At 43.9% G+C, this 18,977-nt stretch overlaps 1 protein-coding gene across 4 annotated transcripts in view; it reads right to left on the reverse strand.

Moving 5' to 3' along the window:
* LOC309614512 (protein argonaute-4) overlaps nt 1-7,382 on the reverse strand; it is a 38,934-nt gene extending 31,552 nt beyond the window's left edge. Inside the window, exon 1 of one of the 4 annotated variants that reach the window (XR_014236209.1) lies at nt 7,026-7,382. Coding sequence is in view for 2 of the 4 variants with exons in the window: in XM_082362987.1 (XP_082219113.1) it covers nt 7,026-7,044 (19 nt within the window). In the remaining 2 variants the exon portion in view is untranslated. Of the gene's footprint in view, nt 1-6,586; nt 6,606-7,025 lie in introns of those variants that run through there. The other 3 variants (XM_082362987.1, XM_082362985.1, XM_082362988.1) reach the window with 3 other exon arrangements.
* Nucleotides 7,383-18,977: the final 11,595 nt, after the last annotated feature.

The raw sequence follows: 18,977 nt of genomic DNA on the forward strand, positions 1-18,977 counted from the left end.
TAAATAAACAAATCAAACCATCTCTAAACTCTGGGGGCCATCACCAGTTCAGGCTGAAGATGATCCATTAATCCTCCATAAATTAGCCTGCATTATTATAGTTTGTACAGACTGTGGGAGATTAAACAGCAGCTATATTTATCAATTTAATTGCTAACTTACATAGTGAAACAACACCAATAATGCTAGACTTTCTTGCTTATAACGTGATATTTTAAAAATCTGGACAGTCTGATGTTTCCTGATCAAGATCTAGTTCATTTCTTCAACAAACATTTATTCATTTATTATATGTCTAACATGTACTGTGGACTCAGGAAAAAGACAGAGCCTCTGCCTTCAAGGAACTTACAGTCTAGACAAGTGGTTCTCAACCTGGGGTAGCTTTTGTTCCCCAGTAAACATTTGGCAAATGTCTGGAGATGTTTTTGGTTGTCACAAATTGGGGAGTGATACTGACATGTAGTGAGTAGGGGCCAGGGATACAGCTAAACATCCTATAATGCACAGGTCAGCCCCCCAAAACAAAGAAGTATTCAGTCCAAAGTTTCAAACAGTACTGAGGCTGGGACTTCCCTGGTAGCGCAGCGGTTAAGAATCCGCCTGCCAATGCCTGGGACATGGGTTTGATCCCTGGTCCGGGAAGATCCCACATGCCTCAGAGCAACTAAGCCCATGTGCCACAACTACTGAGCCCGCGTGCCACAACTACTGAAGCCTGTGCGCCTAGAACCCATGTTCTGCCACAAGAGAAGCCACCGCAATAAGCAGCACACGCACCGCAACGAAGAGTAGCCCCTGCTCGCCACAACTAGAGAAAGCCCGTGCGCAGCAATGAAGACCCAACGCAGCCGAAAATAAATAAATTAAAAAAAAATAAAATTAAAAAAAAAAAACAACAGTACTGAGGCTGAGAAACCCTGGTCTAGATATGGCAGTCATTCCAAATTATTCCATTGACGGTTCACAAGATAGTCCATAAAAAGAAAGGATTCCATAAGTTAAAGAAACTGCAAAATCCCTCCCCTGCTTAAAATTCCAATGTATATTATCATGTTAAATTCTCTAATAAGTCACGTAATAAACCTGTTAAACTTTAACTCATCATTTACCTAACTTGTTTTTCCCTAGAACACACACACACACACACACACACTCTCTCTCTGTTTTTATTTATTTTTTTAGATTTTTTTTTTTGATGTGGGCCATTTTCTTAATATAAATTTATTTATTTTATTTTATTTATTTGTGGCTGCTTTGGGTCTTCATTGCTGTGCGCAGGCCTTCTCTAGTTGCAGCAAGCGGGGGCTACTCTTCGTTGCGGTGCACAGGCTTCTCATTGCGGCAGCTTCTCTTGTTGCGGAGCACGGGCTCTAGGTGCGCGGGCTTCAGTAGTTGTGGCTCGCGAGCTCTAGAGCGCAGGCTCAGTAGTTGTGGGGCTTAGTTGCTCCGCTGCATGTGGGATCTTCCTCGACCAGTGTTCGAACCCGTGTCCCCTGCATTGGCAGGTGGATTCTTAACCACTGCGCCACCAGGGAAGCCCCTGATGTGGGTCATTTTTTAAGTCTTTATTGAATTTGTTACAATACTGCTTCTGTTTTATGTTTTGGTTTTTTGTCCGCTAGGCATGTGGGATCCTAGCTCCCATCCAGGGATCCAACCTGCACCCCCTGCACTGGAATGCGAAGTCTTAACCACTGGACCATCAGGAAAGTCCCTCTCTCTGTTTTTAAAATCAAACATCGATCAATACTCAGTAGATAAGGATTTAGGGAAACACAGTCTGGGAAATATCTGTCTACAGAAAATCTTACTCCTTTTTGATTATAATGTCAAATGGACACTGGCCTAAAAAATAAACATCTTTTCTGCTATGAATAGGTGTTGAGTAAAGTGAGCTGTGTTTACAAAGGAAAGTTACAACAGGTTTTCTTGTTGCAATGGTATTTCACCAAGAACAAAGACAATTCACTAAGGAGAGAAAACTTTGAAGCAAGAAGCTGTTCTGTCCAACATCACTTAGGAAAATCAAAGCAAACACTTTAATGAAATTTGTGTTGACAGATCACCACATACTAATTCTTAAAGTACTGAAAATCTTTTCACGTATTAAATTCACTGTTCCTTCTTCCCCTAAATTATACTCATCCTTCAAAACTCAGGTTGAGTGCAACCTCCTTGGAAAGCCTTTCCAGAATCTCCCAGGCTGGAGGATGCATCTTCTGTGTTCCCAAGACTTTCTGTATAAGGGAGCACTTAGGACAAGTACCTAGAAACAACTTGTTAAATTACTGTCTCCTTCACTAGACTGCAAACTCTTAGAAGAAATGGACTTCCAGTTCGTTGTTATCTCAATACCTAATTCAATGACGAGCACATTGTAGTTCTTCAATAAATGTTGAACTGAACAGTACCAATAATCCCTGTAGCAGATCCAGGTAGAAACTAAACAGAAACCTAGTCATTTCTAAAACAAAAGAATTGACGATTATCTTTTCATTAAAACAAAAAAGCACTTATTTTATACTAAAAATATTATTACTTGGAGTTGAGTCCCACTTCTGGTGAACAAGGGGATCTACTCTTGGTGTGATACGGCATTTATAAACAAGATAAGAAGTAGATAATAAATAATATCAGAGGTAGACAGGTATACTGAATTAACCCAATTAAATCATATAGAAAAGTCAGCCCTGCATATTCCAAGATATGCTTAAGCAATCTTTGTATCGCAAATCCAGCTTTATGACAGAAATTTTTTTTTTAAATATTATTATTATTATTATTTTTAAAGATTTATTTATTGATTGCTCTGTTGGGTCTTCGTTTTCTGTGCTAGGGCTTTCTGTAGTTGCGGCAAGCGGGGGCCACTCTTCATCGCGATGCGCAGGCCCCTCACCATCATGGCCTCTCTTGTTGCGGAGCACAGGCTCCAGACGCGCAGGCTCCGTAGTTGTGGCTCACGGGCCTAGCTGCTCCGCGGCATGTGGGATCTTCCCAGACCAGGGCTCGAACCCGCATCCCCTGCATTAGCAGGCAGATTCTCAACCACTGCGCCACCAGGGAAGCCCTATGACAGAAATTTGCAAACAGAAATTTGGATCAAATGACTTGCCTAAGGACGTATGACTAGACTAGGTCTCCTAACTCCAGTTCAGGGCTTTTTCTTCTCCAATTTACTTCACAGTCCTATGGCATCTATACCTCTCTAAAGTACTTGATGCCCTTTAAAGAGGCAGAGGCAGAAGAAATGAAGGAAAGGGATTAAGAAGTGGAGAAAAGCAGAGTGTGTTTCTTTTCCATGGCAAGAGAGAAAAGTTAGAAGGTGAGTGATCATTCCTTTTAATAAGTTTAGAAGACTTATTTAGAAAGATATATTCTAAAATTGTTCATCCCCAAAGCTGGTTTCTTTGAATTTATCAAACGATTTATGAAGAAATAAATCATAGTGGCTAAGGCTCTGGAACCAAACTGCCTGAGTTTCAGTCCTGGTTTTACCACTCCCTAACTGCATGACCTAGGGCCAGTTTCTTAGCCAATCTGTGCATCAGTTTCCTTATCTATAAAATGGAGGAGGGGGCTTCCCTGGTGGCGCAGTGGTTGAGAGTCTGCCTGCCAATGCAGGGGACACGGGTTCGAGCCCTGGTCTGGGAGGATCCCACATGCCGCGGAGCAACTGGGCCCATGAGCCACAATTACTGAGCCTGCGCGTCTGGAGCCTGTGCTCCGCAACAAGAGAGGCCGCGATGGTGAGAGGCCCGCGCACCGCGATGAAGAGTGGCCCCCACTTGCCACAACTAGAGAAAGCCCTCGCACAGAAACGAAGACCCAACACAGCCATAAATAAATAAATAAATAAAATAAATAAACCCAAAGTTTAAAAAAAAAAAAAATAATGGAGGAGGTATGATAATAATAGCATCCATCTCATAAGGCTACTGTGAGGATCTCATGAGACAATGTATATAAAAGGCTTAACACGGTGCTTCACAATGGTAAGCACTCGATACATGTTAGCTATTATGATTGCGCTTGCATAAATGTTGTTATTGCTCAAAGGTCTTCATGTGGGGAGCGTCTCCAAAACTTAGTGACAAAGTCAGAGAATGACATCTTCCAAAAAGGTAACAAATATGACTCAACACAGATTAGATGAAGTCAGCTTAATAGAAGAGGAGGGCATTAGACTAGGAGTCAGGTGACCCAGACTCACCCTCACCACTCAGCCTTGAGACCTTGATAAAGTCACTTAAGCTCTCTGAACCTCTTTTCTCATCTGTAAAACGGGGATCATACCTGCCTTGCCTACCTCCCAGAGAATTAAATGAGCTAACAGCCAAGAAAGCACTTTCCAAACTGTAAAGCACTGTAAAAATCAATATTACTATTAATATAAGCAAAATAAATGGTAATATAATTAAATATATTTATTTCCAAGTTACTGTTGTCAGAAATCGAAATTGGGTGAGGGAGAGCAGAGCAAGACTAAACATGCTTCAATGATTGTTCAAGCTAGGAGGGAACAGAGCATTAGATCCATGTGCTTTAACAAAGAAGCAGGAAAGCTTCTCTAGGTTCTTAGCCTGGATGAAATATCCCACAAGACTATCAACTCCCTTTGCTCTAATTCCATGCTCAGCAAGCAGCTTCTTGTTATTAATTGGGTTTCCAAGGTACTGTGACACCAAAAAAGGAGTTTGCTAGACAGCAGGCAAGAAAATATTCCAGTCAACGGAAAAGATCTACGTGACATTGTGGCTTATTCATTAGTGTCTTATAAATGTGGTTAGTGAGAATTAATTTTCCTCAATCCTGGGTGAAATGATAAGTCCTGCAAAATCTAAAATCAAACCAAAAAGAGAGTCCCTGGGATGTTCCTAACACCGCCAGGTTGATCTTTTCCATCAAATTTGGTTTGTATACACAGTTACATAGTCTCTTTCAATATCAGCTCATAAATGCAACAGTTGATTCAATTATGACTTTCTAGCAGGGGAGGGAGGGAAGAAACATTTGTTGAGTATCTCCAATGCATTACTATCTACAACAACACTTCCCACATACATTACCTTATTTCAGTCTCACAACAATCTTGCAGCACATAATTATTATTACCCTTATTTTATAGATGCGGAAATGAAAGTTCAAAGGAATTAAGTAATTTGCCCAAGGTTATACAACTATTAAATTACTAGATTGGATTTGAACAGAAGTCTGTTACATTCCTAAAGACCTGATCATGCCTTTAGCCAGGGGAAATAGCTGAAGTAACCCAGTGTAATACACTGAGGTTTATCAAATAATATTAATGTGACAAAACCAATTTATTTTTAAAAGGCATATGAAATTTGACTACGAAGTCCTTTAAAAAATACTCTAAGGGGCTTCCCTGGTGGCGCAGTGGTTAAGAATCCGCCTGCCAATGCAGGGGACACGGGTTCGAGCCCTGGTCCGGGAAGATCCTACATGCCTCGGAGCAACTAAGCCTGTGCGCCACAACTACTGAGCCTGTGCTTTAGAGCCCGCGAGCCACAACTACTGAAGCCCGCGTGCCTAGAGCCCGTGCTCCGCAACAAGAGAAGCCACCGCAACGAGAAGCCCACGCACCACAACGAAGAGTAGCCCCTGCTCACTGCAACTAGAGAAAGCCATGCACAGCAACGAAGAACCAAAGCAGCCAAAATAAATTAATTAATTTTAAAAAAACCCCAAAACTCTAGGGACTTCCCGGGCGGTCCAGTGGTTAAGACTTCGCCTTCCAGTGCAGGGGGTGGGGGGGTTGGATCCCTGGTCCAGGAACTAAGATCCCACATGCCTCGTGGCCAAAAAACCAAAACATAAAACAGAAGCAATACTGTAATAAATTCAATAAAGACTTAAAAAAAAATACTCTAAGCAGCAAATTAAAGTGGAGTTGAATCATTCAGCTATGTAAACAAGTTTCAAGTAAACAAACTTGCAAAGTTTCCAAACTCAAATGGTAGACTGAGTTTTCTATGCGCTAAAAAAATGAAATGGTCTACAACTAAGTCTACTATGTAGATAAGGTATGATATTAAAGTTAATTCTAACACAGCCCCTAAACCCTGCCCTACTTAGCGAAGACATCAGAAACTTGTTGGGGTTCCAGGTGGGAGCAGCAGACTCCAATCTGCAGGGCATTTGTTACAACTTGGAATGGTTCTTCTTGTTTGGGCAGAGTCGGGGAGATAACGAGAGGCCATTCATAATACAGTTTCCAAAGCACTTTCTCCTTCATTTGATCCTCACAACCACTTCTAACCCAATTAGAAGATACTCGGAGTATTAAAGCCTGAGCTGGAGCCTCTGGCTGGTAACTCGCCTGTCACTGAGGAGCTACGACAGACCACTCTGGGTCTCTTGCACAGACTGACAGGTAGACAGAGGCAGAAGACCACACTGCCCGAGACTTCAGGGCCTTTGAGAAAGGGTGGACACTTTGCCCCTTGGCCTTCGGGGCTAATGGGAAGTGTTTAGGGGAAGTTCTCTTTCTTCCTTATCTGAGGGCTCTGGACTGTCTGTCAGTGCAAAGAAAAATAGGGGTGCGGCCCCAAGCCAAGAATACCCCTGGTAGTAGATGGTGGAGTCCTTCCCGGTCCGGTCCGGTCCGGTCCGCACCAGGCCTCCGCTGCGCACCTGGCACAGATCGCGTCCCTTCTGAAGCCCAAACTGGCCTCGCCTCCACCCTGGAGCACAGACCACCTCCCTGAGGTTGGGTCAGGTCTCCCTGAGACCTGGGGACGCGGGTCACCTTCCTCGGTGACCTCGTTCCTTCCTTAGACATCGAGAACTGGCTCAGCTCTCCAGGCTGCGGCGCGGAACCCGCCACCGCCGAGGCCAGGGTCAGCTCCCTCCGCCTTGTGCAATGGGGTCTCCCTCCCCCAGGCCTGACGGCCCAACCCAGGCACGCACAAGCCGATGGGGGCCACGGGGAGCTGCCAGCCCGCCGCCCGCCCACCCGTCCCCGGGTCCGGTCCTGGTCCCAGCCCGAGCGTCCTCCTCACCGGGTCCCAGCGCCTCCATGGCGGCGGCGGGGGCTGCCTCGCCGCGGTCCCCGGCGCCTCCCGCTCCGGGCCCCGCCGCCGCCGCCGCCGCCGCCGCGTAACGCTTGATCTCCGGAATATTGGCGCTATGGGGGCGCCGCGGAGACGCGGGCGCTGAGCAAGGGGCGGCGGCGGCGCCCGGCCCGGGAACAGGGACCCGGCTCCCGCGGCTCTTCCGGCCTCAGCGACAACAAAAACAATCCCCGCCGCCGCCGCCAGCGGGAGCGGGAGCGGGAGCCAGCGCGCGCGCCCGTCGGGCGGGGAGAGGGTGCGGGGCGCGCGCGGCCAGGGGTCCCGGCTCACGGAGGGGGCGTGCACAGCTCCGGAAGCCGGGTCCACCCGGCCCGGCGTGGGGCAGGGGCGGGGGTGGGCGCGCGCGCCCTCAGGGGGCAGCGCCCAGAGGACGTGTCGGGGGCGCGCCCGCCCGCCCGCACTGCCCTGTAGCCCAGGGAGGCCTTCCCCGGCGAAGGGCTCTTGGGGGCCTACATGCTGTCCTCCCAGAGAATCCCAACACACAAGTGCCCGGAGAAAGATCGGGATTGCAGACCCCGCTGGTCCAGACACAGCTCTCCACTTCCTCCCGTGGAAAGTGTCCTGAGATTCACGTCAGACACCTCTCCTCCTTCCTCCCACCTCAGACCACTTCCTTCTCCTCTGTCTCCTCTTTCTCCACTGTCCTGGGACTGAGAACACCGGGGTCACCACGGACGCAGCATTTTCCTTCCACTTCTTCATCCAAGACTGTACACCCAGGTGCTCTTCCCGACCCATGCAGCCGAAAGCACCACGCGAATGGACTATGATGAATGATGTGTTCTCTCGCTGTCTATGACCTCTGCTCAGCAAGTCACCAGTCACTTCAAAGAGAAAAGTGTTGCTTTCTTGGATGACTTCACCGTAGCAGCCAAGAGCCAAAGGAGCAACACCCCACTCCAGGGTGGTGCAGTCAGCCCAGTAGACCCAGCATCCTTGGGGCTTTCAGTTGGGACTTTGAGTTGGAGAACATAGGCCAAGAAGGAGTTTCTAGTCTTCACAATGAGGCAGCTCTGTGCCCACCAGTTAAAAAGGGACAATGTGTATGTGTTGTACTCGTTTGCTAGAGCTGCCGTTACAGAGTACCACAGATTGAGTGGTTTAAACAACAGAAATTAATTTTATTACAGTTATGGAGGCTAAACATCCAAGATCAAGGATTGGTTTCTTCTGAGATCTCTCTCTTTTGCTTGTAGATGGCATCTTCTCCCTGTGTCTTCACATGGTTTTTCCTCTGTACACATCTATGTCCAAATGTCCTCTTCTTATAAGGACACTAGTCATCCTGGGTTAAGGCCCACCTTACAGACTTCATTTTAAGTTAATTGCCTCTCTAAAGACCCTCTCTCCAAATACAGTGAATTCTGAAGTAATGAGGCTTAGGATTTCAAGGTGTGAATTTTGAGGGGACACAATTCAGCCCATAACACGTGTAGTGAGATAGTTATTTGAGCACCTACAATGTGCAGCCATAGAGCCAAGCAATTTTTGTATGATAAAAATGATTTAAAACAATTTTCGGGGGCTTTCCCAGTGGCACAGTGGTTGAGAATCTGCCTGCTAATGTAGGGGATTCAGGCCCTGGTCTGGGAAGATCCCACATGCCGCGGAGCAACTAGGCCCGTGAGCCACAATTACTGAGCCTGCACGTCTGGAGCCTGTGCTCCGCAACAAGAGAGGCCGCGATAGCGAAGAGGCCCGCGCACCGCGATGAAGAGTGGCCCCCGCTTGCCGCAACTAGAGAAGGCCCTCGCACAGAAATGAAGACCCAACACAGACAAGAATAAATATAAAAATAAATAAATAAACAAATAAAGATTACTAAAAGCACAATCCATTTTAAAAAAAAAAAATTTTTTTTTCGGGGCACACCATGGCCAGGCACTTTGTTATGGGCTTCACATGTCATCTAATCTTCACAACCACCTATAAGGTAGATATTATTAAGAAAGGTATTTGTGTAGATGAGGAAACAGCCTCAAAGGAGCTAAGAAAGTCAGGCTCTGCATTACATGATATGGCTGAGAAGCATGGAAAAATTGGAGTTCTAAATCCTGCATTCTAGTCCTGGCTGATTCCATCCCCTGCTGGCTATAGAACTGAGACTTTTAATCAAGTAACTGGACTCTAGTTTACTGATACCATACTCCAAGTTCTTTCCATAGTGCCATGCTGCTTCTCCGTTAAGCCAGATATTCACTGGAAACAATGATAGGGGACGGAAAGTTTGAAGGGGAGGAAGTATTCACTAAAAGAAAAGACTGGTTGACAGTTAAGAGGATAAGGAAAACCAACTAAAGGCCAAGTTTTTTGTTTTTTTTTTTATAAATTTATTTATTTTTGGCTGCGTTGGGTCTTCGTTGCTGCGCGCGGGCTTTCTCCAGTTGCGGCCAGCAGCGGCTACTCTTCGTTGCGGTACATGGGCTTCTCGCTTCGGTGGCTTCTCTGGTTGCAGAGCACGGGCTCTAGGAGCGCGGGCTTCAGTGGTTGTGGCTCACGGGCTCTAGAGTGCAGGCTCAGTAGTTGTGGTGCACAGGCTTAGTTGCCCTGCGGCATGTGGGATCTTCCCGGCCCAGGGCCTGACCCGTGTCCCCTGCATTGGCAGGTGGATTCCTAACCACTGTGCCACCAGGGAAGCCCCCAAAGGTCAAGTTTTGAGTTAAGCCTAGTAGCCACCTCCCTTCTCCACTCCAGGCTAAATTCTTCCCATTCACACAGTGCTGGTGGCTTCCAGCCTGGTTTGAGGCTGACTTTCCCCCTCTCACTTTCTAACAGATTTCCCCCCATATTTTATTTGGTACACTGAGCAGAGACCATAGCTTGTTTCCTGTACTGAAAATAACCTCAGAAACCTGAGTATGAAATGTATTTAGGCCATAGTCATGACTGCAATGCCTCAATTCCTCAGTATCTCACCCCTGCCATTCTCGACTGCTCTGATGATCTACATTCTTCCAAAACTCACTCCCACTCAGGCACCCACTGCCCCCTTTCCGACTGAGCCCTTCTGAGCCCTCCCAAACCAATGTTCTATAGTCAATAAACTCTCCTAAACCTCAGTCTGTTCGACAAGCTCTCCTTCCACTTCCTGCTGTGTCTGAGAGGAAGCTCTGCCCCAGAATACCACTTCCCCCTCAGCTCTCTCTGATGGTGTCTGCTCATTCTCCCACACCCCACACACCTACAGGACAGGGTGGGGAATGGGCAGAGAATTGGCCATCTATTTGCACCCCCATGACACCAAACCTTGAATTCTCATTCTCATGTTAGAACTACTTGCCCTCTGGCCAGGCTACCACAGGGCCTCCCTTGGTGGTATAATTAACTCAGCTCCTGGTCTTCTGTCTCAGTTCAGGCCTGGCTCCCATTACATTATAAATCCTTGAAAGCAGGGCTTATGCCTTATTCAGGAATTCAGGTTTGTGTTTCTGTTGCCTAACATGTTACTTGGCATCAAATGCCTACTCAGGGAAATGTATGGAATGAATGAGCAATTAATGCGTAAACCATGGGAACTAGAAATGGTCCAGTGGAGGGGCCTAGATAAAAAACCCCGGGTGAATCTCCAGCTTCTCCAGAGTGCAGATTTTCCAATCAGGTGTTCCTGGGTTCAAATCCCAGTTCCACAACATACTAGCTCTAAGGACCTGGGACAAGTCCCTTCACCTACTGCTCAAGGATGTTGTGAGGAGGAAGTTAAACCATATATGTGCATGTTCCTGTGTGTCTGGCACAGAGTAAGTGCCCAATAGTAAATCATTCTCCTCCCTTCCCTCCTTTCCCCCAGCTCAAAGCTGCTCCCCTGCTGCTGTCTTGCTGTCCTTTGAGAGACAGTGAGCTCATGATCTCAGCTTAGTCCAAGGGAGGGAAGCAGAGTTGTCAGGGACCAAGCATGCTTACACAGCCTTTGTCTGAGCCACCTGAGTACAGGGACTTGGCGCACTCACCTGAGGGTGAGAGCCAGAACACGCTCAGGCGAGGTTTATGAATGGAACTGGACTTTTTGAATGTGTCGATGCTCTCCTGAGACCAGATTGTGCCAGAGGGAGCCTTGCTAGTGGACCTTGTGCCAGATGGCAGGGCTTCAGCCACCCATGCTGCTTGAGACACTCCAACCCTTGTGTGGGCTGCTGGTCTCTGTTGGTGTTTTGACTCCCCAGCCTCTCCTCATACAATCTTTCCACAAGTCTGGAGCTTAGAAGTCGAGGACGAACTTCTTTGCAGTCGATCAGCTGGGCTAGGGACTTAAACTCTTCTTTAGCTGGGGATGCCCTTATTCAAACAAAAATCTTAAGTGGGAGCTGAAGTGGAGCCACTCTGTCTGAGGAAAGAGACCTGCCTTGCACACTACTGAACTAGACTAGCTTGCCAAGAGACACCACCGGGCATCCCAGTGGAATTTCTGCCCCCCTCCTCCTACTCCATCAGCAGCCTTGCTCCTTTACACTTTTTTTTTATAAATTTATTTATTTATTTTTGGCTGCATTGGGTCTTCGTTGCTGTGCGCGGGCTTTCTCTAGTTGCAGTGAGCGGGGGCTACTCTTCGTTGTGGTACGCGGACTTCTAATTACAGTAGCTTCTCTTTTGCAGAGCACAGGCTCTAGGCGCACTGGCTTCAGTAGTTGTGGCATGTGGGCTCAGTAGCTGTGGTGCATGGGCTCAGTTGCTCCATGGCATGTGGGATCCTCCCGGACTAGGGCTCGAACCCATGTCCCCTGCATTGGTAGGAAGATTCTTAACCACTGTGCCACCAGGGAAGTCCCAGGAAGGCATTCTTAACAAGACATAAAATTTAGAAACCACAAAGAAAAATACTGATAGATTTAATTACATGAAAAATTAAAACTTCTCACAAAAACCACCATAAAATTAAATATAAAGAGTTCCTACAGGACTTCCCTGGTGGCGCAGTTGTTAAGAATCCGCCTGCCAATGCAGGAGACATGGATTCGGTCCCTGGTCCAGGAAGATCCCACATGCCATGGAACAACTGAGCCCATGCGCCACAACTACTGAGCCCGCGTGCCACAACTACTGAAGCCCGCACTCCTAGAGCCCGTGCTCCGCAACAAGAGAAGCCACCACAATGAGAAGCCCGTGCACTGCAACAGAGCAGCCCTGCTGGCCGCAACTAGAGAAAGCCCATGCACAGCAACGAAGACCCAACGCAGCCAAAAGTAAATAAATAAATAAACTTATATAAAAAAAATTTTTCCTACAAATTCATAAGTAGAAAAGTTGGTAATTCACAGAAAAAATACAAATGCTAACAAACATGAAAAGGTGTGCAATCATTAACAACCAGAAAAGCAAAGTACAAAAATGAGCTATTTTAAAAATTCATTGCTTGAAAAATATTTTTAAATTGAGTAAATCCAGATGGTAAAGGTGAGGGAAATTAATACTCTCACACAGTATTGGTGGGATTGTAAATTGGGACAACTTTTTTTGGAAATAGTCTGTCAGTGTCTATCAAAAATTTATTTGTACCTCCCTTCAAACCCTTAATTCCATTCTTGGTCTCTGTCTTAAGAAACTTGAACATCTGTACACACATAACATATAACAAGGATGTTTGTTCATTATAGCATTGATTGCAATAGGAAAAAAATAGAAATGACCTTAACATTCATCAAAAGGGAATGGTTTTAAAAGTAGATTACATTCATATTATGGAATAATAAGTAAAATGTATGTATTAAATGTATGAGATGCTTCTATATGTACTGACATGGAAGGATCCCTAAAATACACTGTTAAATTGAAAAAAAATCCAGTACAATAGAATAAGATGCACAGTGATCTCACTGAAATTGCGTATCAAGGAGGTAAAATGTATAGTTCTCTTTAGGCTGCCTCCCAATTCCCTCATTGGAGGTGACTACCATTAATATTTTATATGTATAATCCCTAATTTTCTTCTGTGCATTTATAGTTGCACATATATAAGTCCATACCATATGATCTCATACACAGACATGCACAGAGGAAAGACTATGTAAATTGATACAGGGAAAACACCATGGAAAGATGGAGGATTGGAGTGTTGCATCCACAAGCTAAGGGACACCAAAGATTGCCCACAAACCACCTGAAGCTAGGACGAGGCAATGATGGATTTCCCCTACAGGTTTCAGAGGGAGCATAGCCCTGCCAATACCTTGATTTTTGGACGTCTATCCTCTAGAACTGCAAGATGATAAATTTCTATTGTTTTAATCACCCAGTTTTTGGTATTTTGTTATAGCTGCCCTAGGAAACTAAAATAGGGAGTAAAGGTGGAAATAGGGAGACCAAGAAGTGAGCTATTGCAATGATCCAGGTGAATGTTGATGGTGGCTTGAGTCAAGGTGGTAGCTGTGGATGCTGGATATGTTTTGAAGACAGACTTTGCTGATGGACTGAGTATGAGGTATAAAAAAAATGAGAGGCATTAAGGATAATTCTAAAGTTTCAGTGCTGTTAGTGCCCCAGGTGTCTGCATCTTTGTGCCTGAGGCCTTTCCCAGAAGTGCAAAAGGAAAGCCAATCTAACAATTCCTACCTTAGACTGGAAGTGATGGGAAATTAACCCCACCTAGGGGAAGCCCTCAACCAGTGATTCTCAGGAGTTGGTGTATACATATCCCAGCTCCTTTGCCCCTCAGATGGGATAATTTTGACACGTGTGTTTTACACTATTTCCCACAAGATTAAGCTCCAATCACTCAGTGGTAGCTGGCTTACCAACACATCTTTATTGGCTGCCTTCTCTTCCATGTATCTCTCCTACTGGTGACCCTTGTTTCTCTAAAATAAATTATTTGCACTTGAATCTTTATCTCAGAGTCTGCTTTTGGAGAAACCCAGACTAATACACAAGATTTTCAGCTTGAGCAACTGGGAAGATATTTATTCATATTTATTAATTAATAAATTGACATTTATGAAGATGGAGAAGACTTTGACAGGTGCAGATTCTTGGAGGGGGGAAGATCAGTAGAACATTTTGAACACAATAGTTCTGAGGTGCATGTTAGGTCACCAAATGGAGATGTTGAATAGACTTAGAGATATACAGTCTGGAGTCAGGAGAGAGATTGGTCTAGAGATATACATTTGGGAGTCAACAACATAGAGATAATATTTAAAGAAAGCCATGAGTCTGGATGAAATCACTAAAGGAGTTAGTGTAGCTGGAGAAGAAAAGAGGTTCCGGGATTAGTAGGGTTCTTGGCACTGTAACATTTAAAGGTCAAGGAAATGAGGAAGATCCCACAAAGCAGATTGAGACGGAATGGCCAGTGAAGTTGGAGGAAAAGAAGAATGTGTGAAATCCCAGAAACTAAGGGAGGCAAGTGTAATATCAGTCCCTTCTTTTTGTTTGTTTTAGTATCCTTCATTTATTTTGGAGGCTTTCCTCAAATGTCTGGTGGTCATATTTTGTCTTTTCACATTGAAGAGTCGGGTTTTAAAAGGTTGATTTGAATTCTGTATCCATGTACGGGTTTTGTCTTTTGGTGGCTTTCATAGTAGAAGCTGAAACTCTAGGTCATTTCTCTGAGACTGTTCAGTTTCTCCAGAGAATTCCCCGTTTTCAAGCCGAGGGAGGGAATAGCCTAGTCACCAAATAAGGAGATTATGGGGTGGGGGATGGAGTGAGAGTGGATAGAGAAGTGTGTGGCCTCTTCGTTCAGTATGTAGACTTCCAATGACTCTCCCTTTTTCTAGTAAGGTACCTCTCTGTTTCAATTACTGCCCAGACTAAACCTCCAGATTCCTGCCCGGGAGGAGTAGTAGGCATCTGACAGGTGCAAGATTATAGAAGAGACCTGAAGGCTAATGGATCCTTACAGAGACTTTCATCCAATCCTCTTGTCTTGAACCCATTCTTCTCCCTGGGTCTTTCTTCCTGGGTTTCTGGGTCCTCTAGTACTTGAGCTGAGCTGGAGTTCTGTGGCAGGAAATGGCTTGCTTCTCATTAGCACCACCTCTGTAGACAGTTGGTATGCAGCTTTTTCAGCCCTGCTAATTTTTCCACTTGGATTTCCACCTTCTCATCCTCTCATGTCTCCTCTCCCACTCTCTTTATCCTTGTGGGTTTATTTTGGTCTTATTCACTTGCTTTCATTTTTGTGGGGCTCGAAAAACTAGAAGACATAAACACATGTGTTCATTTTTCCTTCTCAACAACAGTATTTTGAGGTCATCAAATGTAGAGCAATTTTCTAGTGTCTGGGGCCAGAAATTCAAGAGAGACCTGAGTTCTTCCCTGGAGAAGCCACATTCCTTGAATTCTTGGTGCCTCTGGTCTTCCAGAGTATCTCTTGTTTTCTTTTTCCCAGAGGCTAGAACTCGGCCAGAAGTATTTCTCCCTGGTTAATTCATCTATTTTCCAGTTACCTAACTGTGGAGGCATTTCCTACTTGCCAAGGAGCCAACTCAGGTTGACTCCTCCCTTTTGTCTATCCTTCTATGTTCATGATATCCACACAGGAGGAATATATATGCATAACTCTACTAAGTCTGGAAAGTAATGGTAAGTTATGAAAGGGAATCTCCAAGTTATATGGGGAAAATGTTTGGAAACTTTGGGCCGAGAGAATGTATATGGAGTGGGTGGGGGTGATTTAGACCATAAATTTTATTTTATATCACTATCCACACATCCCGGTGTTTCTGAATATGCCAAAGTTAATGCTAATAATAATTGGAAACATTTCTATAATGCTTGTTATAAGTCAGTACTATTCTAAATGTTGATCTCTTAACTTGTAAAATAAATCATTACATATTAACTACATAATTGTCAACAACCCTATGAGGTAGATACTGCCATTATCTCCAACTTACCACTAAAGAAACTAAAGTACACAGGAGTTAAATACAAGGCTACGGTGAAGCAATTGAACCTAGGCGTTCAAACTCCAGAGTTCAGATGCTTAACCACTAGCCTATACTGCCTCTCTTCTTCGGGCTAGATCATATTTTGCTTCCTTTAACTCATTAGATGAAAATTTTAGGATACCAAGTGTCAGAAACTAATCAAAGTTTTCCCATACCATTTATTTATTATTACATTTAACACCCAGACCACATCTTGATGGTACCCTCACTAATTTTGGCCTTCTGTTTTTAATTGGGATTCTTCAACCATCTGGATACTTCTGGCCCCCAAAGGTGGTATTGCTTCCCTATAGTTGGAGTCAGTGATGGAATGGATGTCTGCAACCTTACAACAGAATCTCTGAGTACTTAAGCGCTTGGTCTGGGTTGCAGTTCCAACAAGAAGGGTCATTCTGATCATTTTTATTATTTTCCCAGGGGCAAGTTTGGGCTCATACTAAAATTCGATTACAGTTCCTTTTTTTCTTATTTGAGATATGAAAGGAAAAATCTTTTCTTCATCTATTTATGGATGCATGCATTGGAGGAAGAGGAAGGATGAGCTGGGGCACTGCAGGCTCAGCCAAGGACACCACAGTCATTTTGCAAAAGCTGGAAGTAGAGCAGCAGGGTGGAAAGAGATATCCTGAGGGACAGAAAACCAGGCATGAGACTAAATATCCAGTAACTCCCAAAGCTAGCATCTAAACTGTGAAGTAGAAAGAGATCTCCCATGTTTCAGAAAGCTGGGAACTGGCTTAAAGCATAAAAAGTTTACTAAAATATTGCTGATACTCAAGAGTCCAAGTCTTGCTGAAGGGAAAGCCCTGATCCACCTTCAAAATATTTGAAAACAGTAGTGAACTGAATGTAATTAGAGCTTCAGCAAAGCTGAGATCCAGCTCAACTACAGGTTAGATTGACTAATTTCCCCCATACTAGTGACCTGACAAAAAGGGGATTGCCCTTTTTAATCTGTGTTGGTTTCTACAGTCCTTTTCCACAAAAACATATAATTAAAAACTATCAGATACACAATGAACCAAAAAAAAAAAAAAAAAAAAGACCCATGGTCAAGAGTGGAAATAGTGCTAGAAGCAGATGAAGTGATAGCTCAGATTTTTATTTATTTATTTATTTATTTATTTATTTATTTATTTATTTATTTATTTATTTATTTATGGCTATGTTGGGTCTTCGTTTCTGTGCGAGGGCCCTCTCCAGCTGCGGCGAGCGGGGGCCACTCTTCATCGTGGTGCGCGGGCCTCTCACTGTCGCGGCCTCTCTTGTTGCGGAGCACAGGCTCCAAACGCGCAGGCTCAGTAGTTGTGGCTCATGGGCCCAGCCTCTCCGCGGCATGCGGGATCCTCCCAGACCAGGGCTCGAACCCATGTCCCCTGCATTGGCAGGCAGACTCTCAACCACCGTGCCACCAGGGAAGCCCAATAGCTCAGATTTTAAATGATCAGACAAGGACTTTAAAATAGTTATGATAAATATGTAAATGTTCTAGTGGAAAGGTGGATAAAATGCATGAACAGATGGAGAATTTTAGTAGAGAAGTGTAAACTATAAAAAAAGAATCAAATGGAAGTGCTAGAAATGAAAAATAAGATATAAGAAGTGAAGAATGTTTTTTGATGGGCTTAACAGCTGACTGAACACAGCAGAGGAAAGAATCAGATGCTTGAAGACAGGTCAGTATAAATTATCCAAACTAAAATACAAACAGGAAAAAAAAAAAAAAAAAGAGCAAAAAGTATGGAACAGAGTGCCCAAGAACAAAGACAAAATGAAATGTTCTAACATATGTGTAATTGGAGTTTCAGACAAAGAGGGGAGAGAAAATCAACAACAACAAAAAAGTATTTGAGGAGATAAGAGCTGAGATTTTTCTAAAATAGATGAGAGATAAAATGCACAGATCCAAGAAGTTTAGCAAATCCTAAGCAGAATAAATACATATAAAACCACACCTAGACATATCCTACTCAGACGACTGAAAACCAAAGATAAAGATAACATTTTAAAAGGAACCAGAGGGGGGAAAAAGACATATTACATACAGGGGAGTAATGATACAAAGAATGGATGACTTATCAGGAATGAAGGCCAGAAGGCAATGAGTGACATCTTTAAAGTACTAGAAACAAAAACCATAAATATCCTTCAAAAAAGAAAATGAAATAAAAACATTTCAGGTAGACAAAGCTGAGATAGTTTGTTTCAGACAGACCTGCATTATAAGAAATGCTAAAAGAAGTTCTAGAAGCTGATAAAAATTCGGTCTGCAGGGAAAAATGAAGAGTACCAGAAATGGTAAATATCTGGATAAATATAGAACACCTTTTCAAAAATAATATCTAATTTTATTTATATATAATGTATATATATAATTTATATATATATATAAAATGTGTGTATAATATATTGTGGGATGTATAAATATACAACAAGGACTCAAAGGGCAGAGGTGGGTAAATGAAATTATACTATTGTAAGATTTCTTACATTATTCATAAAAGAGTACAGTATCATTTGAAGGTTAGATTGTGTTAAGTAAAAAATGCATGTTAAAAGAATTATAGCTAACAGTAGAGGAAATAAATGTGATAATAAATTCACTCAAGAGAAAGCAGGAAATGAGGAGCAAGTGAGACCAAGGGAAAACAAATACCAAGATGAAAAACTCAAACCCAAGCACACTAACAATTATATTAAATGTAAATCCCTCTGCAGTGAATGCCCAGAGTCCTAACCACAACCTCCAGGGAATTCCCAGCCCCAATTTTGCTTCTAATGTTTGGTGACAGGTAAGAGGTTAAGCCCTTGCTTTAGGCTTAGACTAGTCTTTCTGCAGCCGTTCCATCATTCCACTTTATGGTTTAACGGTGGTGAAAGGAATTAGCATTTATTTAATGCCTACCACGTACCAATCAGTGAGTTAGGGGTCTTAACATACACCATCTCATTTTAATGGATTTTGTTTGGGGAAAATTGAACCTGAGAAAAAAGT

The sequence above is a fragment of the Balaenoptera borealis genome (assembly GCF_965194805.1).
Source record: "Balaenoptera borealis genome assembly, chromosome: 1".
Taxonomy (NCBI): domain Eukaryota; kingdom Metazoa; phylum Chordata; class Mammalia; order Artiodactyla; family Balaenopteridae; genus Balaenoptera; species Balaenoptera borealis.